The sequence below is a fragment of the Salpingoeca rosetta genome (assembly GCF_000188695.1).
Source record: "Salpingoeca rosetta unplaced genomic scaffold supercont1.41, whole genome shotgun sequence".
NCBI classification, from domain to species: domain Eukaryota; class Choanoflagellata; order Craspedida; family Salpingoecidae; genus Salpingoeca; species Salpingoeca rosetta.
Genome location: NW_004754893.1, coordinates 62,484 through 68,172, shown reverse-complemented (window position 1 = coordinate 68,172; position 5,689 = coordinate 62,484). Strand labels below are relative to the sequence as shown.

Sequence of the window (5,689 nt, the reverse complement as noted above, 5' to 3'; positions counted from 1 at the left end):
GTGTGTGTGTGTGTGTGTGTGTGTGTGTGTGTGTGTGTGTGTGTGTGTGTGTGTGTGTGTGTGTGTGTGTGTTCTGTGTGTGTGAATAAAGCCCGCGTGCTGCGCATCCACGCTGTGCGATTTGGCTCTGTGTCCGTTCCAACCACCAGCACCATCACGCTTCATTGCTGTTTCCTGCAGACAACAAGCTGCGGCTGACGCGTCAGGAAATTGACGGCGCGCACAAACGGAAACACCTCAAGATCTTCAACCCAAGCGTGAGTAGGGTTGCGTGCGTGCGTGTGTGTGTGTGTGAAGGTGTGTGTGTGTGTGTGTGTGAAGGTGTGTGTGTGTGGTTGTTCGTGCATGCTTGTCGTTGCGTTCACAAGAACAACTCGCTCCTATTCTGTGTGTATGTGGACAACATCCCTCTCAACTGCTGGCTGTTCATTGCTTTTGTCTGTGTGTGCGTGCAGTTTGCGGTGACGCTGTACTTTGACGATGTCGAGTGGGCTAGCAAGGACACAGCAACCACAACAACACAAGACGGCAACGACGACAACGATAACATCAACGACGACGCCACACCAACCACCACAACTGCTGCTACGAACGAAGACGACGACGATGCTAACACCACCACCACCACCACCACCGCGGCTGCCACGGCCACACTGAAGCCGGTGCATCCTGCGAGCATGCGGGTGAAGAGTGGCATTTCACGGACGTCGCGTCCGGGATCGCTGGTGCCGCGAAGAGGGGCGCCGCACGTGTCACCCCCACATGCTCAAGATACACGTGCAGCTGAGGCTGATGCAGGTGAGGCCGAGACAGAGGGTGGTGCAGAGGGCATTGCAGAGGGTGGCGATGATGATGGTGCTGTGGAGGAGCAGGCCACTGCAGACAAGGGGATGGTGAAGGGCGAAGAGGCAGAGCAGCCGCAACAGCAGGAGGAAGAGATGGAAGGGAAGGAGGGCATGCAAGAGAAGGAGGGTCCAGCGCAGGAGTCGTCGCCCACCGATGACCAATGATGGTCGTGTGTGGTGCACATGCTTTCCACGGCGCTCGCTGCCTCGTCCTCGTCTTGTTGCGCGTGTTTGTGTTGTTGTGTTACCTTTCCCTTTTGTCATTCGTGTTATCCACACTCTGTCATATCAGCTTGCGTTCCTCCTTGCGTTTTGTCGTCTGGTGTGAGCGGGAGGTGGGAGTGTTGCGTGTCTTCGCACAGTATAACAGCAGTCATGAGCCGCTTATCGGTGAGTGTATTTGGCACATGAGGACGCAGTGGGCTGAGGGAGCAAACAACAGCCGAGAGGGACAAGTGGGGGGGGCGGCGGCAAGGTTTGTGAACGCTTCAAAGCACTCCAGAGACGAACGCAAAGAGAGCGCGAGCAATGCACAGACGGTTGCAACGGGTAGATGGATGTGCATGGGTAGAAGAGTGCACGCGAGGGAAGGCGGGTGGGTGGGGAAGGCGGGGCACGGGTGGATATGTAATCAAATAGGCGCACACAGACACACAGACACAGACACAGACACAGGTACACACACACACACACAGGCACACACACACACACACACAGGCACACACACACACACAGGCACACACACACACACACACACACACACACACACACACACACACACACACAGACACACACACACACACATACACACACACACACCAACCTTATCGTCCTTGTGGACCTTGAGCTTCTTCTTCAGGCCTTCAAACTCGTTGATGTCCTCGACGCTGAACTCGATCGTCGTGGGCGGTCGTCGCAACATCACGGTCGGTGGTGGCGGTGGTTGTTTGCCGTTGAAAAAACTGCACAACCAACAACAGCTCCCGACACACACACACACACACACACACACACACACACAGACACAGACACACACACAGACACACACACACACACACACACACACACACAGACACACACACACACACACACACACACACACACACACACACAGACAGACAGACAGACACACACACACACACACACACACACACACAGACATACACACACACACACGCACACACACTCACACACACACACACTACGATGAGCAGTACCCTCCAGTTCCAGAGCGCTGAGTGGGCGCTCGTTGCGAAGCAAGTGCTGACACTGCCACTGACAGCAGAACGAGACAATGATGAAGATGATGAAGATGCGAGCTTTGGTGTGATAGACTGTGCTGCACCCTTTCGACCAGATGCCACTGTCCTGAAGCGCAATGCGGCGCGCACCTTCTTCAACCTCATGCTGACGTGCCGCGAACTCTACCATGATCTGCCCTGGGCAATGCCAAAGTGGTGCCTTGCTCACACTTTCCACGTTGGCAGAGGTGTTGGGATCATCCCAGTCACAGACTGGCTCGACACATTCCAAGCCACCCTCACGCCAGCGCCGGCACCCTCGCCTTCCCGGCTTTCCCAGCCTGCACAGCTGCACACGACAGCGCAAGGCAACACCGTGGGTACCCACATCCGCGCGAGACCCTCAGCCCCTACCTCGTCGCCTGAGCTCATGTGGATGGAAAACAGGCTGCTCGTGTACTGCTGGCTCGGGGTTACGTGGGACAGCAGCTGCACCTTCCTTCGCGAGAGGTTGCCAAGACTGCAGGGGGGCTGTACTCGGCAAGACTTCTGGGAGCAGTTTGCGCAGTACGGGAGCATCCGCTTTCTCCAACTGGCGGACATTGAGACGTGGGCAATCGATGCAACCACATTGCAAACACAGCCGCACCACGCGCATGGCCAAGCGGAACAAGACGATGCTGCAGACCAGCCACAGCCCCAAGAACCGCAGAAAGACCACCTGCAGGAAGTACCCCATGCACCTGATATGGCAGGTTCTTCGGCACGCACGGGGGATGATGGCACGGGCTGCGCTGTCCTCCCTATGCCAGCTCTGTTTTATCTTGATGCAACGCTGCACAGTCAGGCAGATGCACAGCGCTTTCACGAGCTCCGCACCACGGTTCTGGCACATGCGCGTGGAGGGTCGCTCCGGCTTTGCGTGGCGTCCCCTTGGTCGTCCTTGTCAGCATACAACATGAACGCCATCAGCATCACTTCTGCAGACGCTGGCATCGACCAGCTTTGCTTACGAGATGTGGGCCGTGTGGAGTGGACTGACGCAGAGAGCCAGCGCAGTGTGCGCGGCGAGCTTGAGCGCGTGGGCCGATTCGATATTCACCACTGGAACGCCGTCGATGATGTGAGTGTGCTCTCAGGTGTCTCAGCTGTCAGGCTGTCCTACAACGAGCACCAGACGCGTGACCTGACACCACTGCGTGGTGTGAAGAAGCTGATCCTGCGTGAGCCGCCAAGCGGTACAGGGCAGGAGGTGATCGCAGCAGCACAACACCTGCAACTATCAGACATGGTGCTTGAGGTTAACACGCTCACTGCCAAGCGCATCAGGCTGTCCGAGATGATCAGCGTGCCAGATGTCCTGCACCTACCCAACGCTACACACATCGAGTTGCTTCGTGGATGCGCAGTGAAGCAGTTCACGTGCCCGCCCCGCATCAACGCGCTTGCCATTCACCGTTGTGATTTCATCTCCATGCCCAACTTCGAGCACGCAGACGTGGTGACACTTTGGACCCCCCTCACGCGAGAGCAACTGACTGACTTGGGCAACCGCGTGGACAGACTCGAGCTGCATTACTGCGTTGAAGATATGGCCCCGCTGCGCGACATTCGACATGACGCGTACGTGTGTCTGACAAACGCTGTCGTCGACTCCCGCGTTCCACCGTGCGTGAAGGAATTGCATGCATTCATCTTCGGGGGTGTGCAGTGCGCGTTCCTTCGCACAGTGCCAATGTTGAGCATGACTGGCGGGCTGGAGGATCGCATCCACGATGTGCACCTCCTCTCCGGGCGCGCGTACCTCAACATTGAACAGGGCTGCGTTGACGGCGAGATTGCAGACTGTGACCACGTGCACCTCCATCATTGCTACGGAACAGCCCGCCTGACATCGATCAACACCCTCAGCATCACCTGTGCAACCCTGGCGCCTCCTCCCACTGCATCCAACACCGATGACACGATAGATGATCACATTGCGTGTTTCGCGGGTGGTCCAAAGCTGCAGATCCGATGTCTGTTACACGTGGCCAACTGCCGGCTACACAACTGCGAAATCAACACCTTCACGTGCTTTCGCAACGTGCAGCGTGTTGCTCTTCGTCGCTGTAGGTTCGACTGCTTGGACAGCATCCCGCCCTTCACGTCCCTCAAGCTCCACAACTGTACCACAACAGACAGAGCGTGGCAGTGGCCTGACATTACCGTTGTGGGCCGGCCCCCACAAGAGGTGCAAGCGTTGCTGCTGGCAGGCCGAACCGAGAGAAGGGCAATGTGGAAGGGAGCCAAGTGACGTTACAGCGAGGCAAATGTTGGTCGGTCAGTTGCTGATGTCCTCGTGATGGCTGCTGTGTTGTTTGTCGTGCGAAGCCCACTTCTGAGAGGTGGTTGTTGTTGCGTGACATGTTGTTGCCGATGGGTGGTCGGGCTGCTGGCTCCTTGTTGGCAAGTTGGTTGTTTTTCGAGTTGTGCTATCGTCTTGATTTGTGGCTGCCATGTCCACAGCGCATGGCATATCGCTTGTCTGCGTCTTGTCATGTCACATAAAATAACCTGCGTCAGTCCCTCTGAGCTCAGCACGATCCTCAAACGTGAAATGAGAACAACTGCCGCAACAGCTCGCGCCTGTGGTCTGGCACCTTTATTCTTCCAGCACAGCAGCATGGACACGACCACAGCAGGCGAGGAGCATAAGCAGGAACACGATGACACGAGACTGGGCATTGTCAAACTGAAGAACTGAAGAACTCACTCCACAAGAACAAGAGAGAACACGCAACTGCTGTCCTAAAGCTCGACCTGCGCGATCAAACCGCACGCTCTTGCATGGTGATGTGGCTTCACAAGCAGCACAAGGCATCAGACCTGAACGCCAACAACAAGAGAACAGGGGCAAGAAGCGAGCGTTGAACCAACCAAGCGTCATGAGCACGAACACAACGTACAGCCTCACCACCACCACCACCAAACAGCCAAACATTGATCTCATGTCTGAGGATGTCACGTGTACGTGAGCACGTGTGTGCGTTTGTACAGTACACGCGGTCAGCAGCCAGGGTCGATGAGTAGCACATCCCCAGCGACGTGTGGAATGGCGTAGATGAGGCCATTGCTTGCGAGGACACCTTCATGCCACTTGTCGATGCCAGAAGTGACTGGAAGCGACGTGGTGTCGGTGGTGTTGGTTGCTGGGTCGATGATGAGGACAGATTCCGCATTAAGCGGGATGCCGAAGATGTTGCCGTTTGGTGCAAGCACGCCGCCGAGCCACTTGGAACCGTCGCTCGAGAGGCCGGTGATGGCCGTCGTGTCGGCCGTGTTTGAGGTGGGGTCGATGACGAGCACTGTCGTGGCGGATTTCGGAATGCCGTAAATGAGACCGTTCCGCGCGAGCACGGTGCCAAACCACTTGCTGCTACCTGTCAACCCAGCAATAGATGTGGTGTCTGCGGTGTTCCTGGCTGGGTCGATGATGAGGACGGCGTTTGCGCTGTGTGGCACGCTGTAGATGAGCCCGTTGGCGGCTTGAACACCCCCGAACCATTTGAAGTAGTCCCCACCAAAGCCAGATATCGTCGTGACATCTGTGGTGTGGAGAGT

The 5,689-nt window shown here is 56.6% G+C and overlaps 3 protein-coding genes across 3 annotated transcripts in view; 2 read left to right on the top strand and 1 right to left on the bottom strand.

Moving 5' to 3' along the window:
- Positions 1–1,010, top strand: part of PTSG_11157 (uncharacterized protein) — a gene marked incomplete at its 3' end in the record, with an annotated part of 6,957 nt that extends 5,947 nt beyond the window's left edge. The window contains exons 14-15 of the mRNA XM_004987748.1: positions 181–257; positions 456–1,010. Of these exons, the coding sequence (XP_004987805.1) occupies positions 181–257; positions 456–1,010 (632 nt within the window). The remainder of the gene's footprint in view (positions 1–180; positions 258–455) is intronic.
- Positions 1,011–2,051: 1,041 nt separating this feature from the next.
- On the top strand, positions 2,052–4,832 carry PTSG_11156 (uncharacterized protein; the record flags this gene model as incomplete). Its single annotated transcript, XM_004987747.1, has 2 exons — positions 2,052–4,378; positions 4,652–4,832. The coding sequence occupies 2 exons, from the start codon at positions 2,052–2,054 to the stop codon at positions 4,830–4,832; spliced, it is 2,508 nt and encodes an 835-aa protein (XP_004987804.1).
- Positions 4,833–5,017: 185 nt separating this feature from the next.
- The window catches only part of PTSG_11155 (uncharacterized protein), a gene marked incomplete at its 5' end in the record, with an annotated part of 1,380 nt that continues 708 nt past the window's right edge, over positions 5,018–5,689 (bottom strand). Inside the window, one exon of the mRNA XM_004987746.1 lies at positions 5,018–5,689. This exon is cut by the window's right edge and continues 708 nt beyond it. Within this exon, the coding sequence (XP_004987803.1) occupies positions 5,135–5,689 (555 nt within the window). The 3' untranslated portion in view covers positions 5,018–5,134.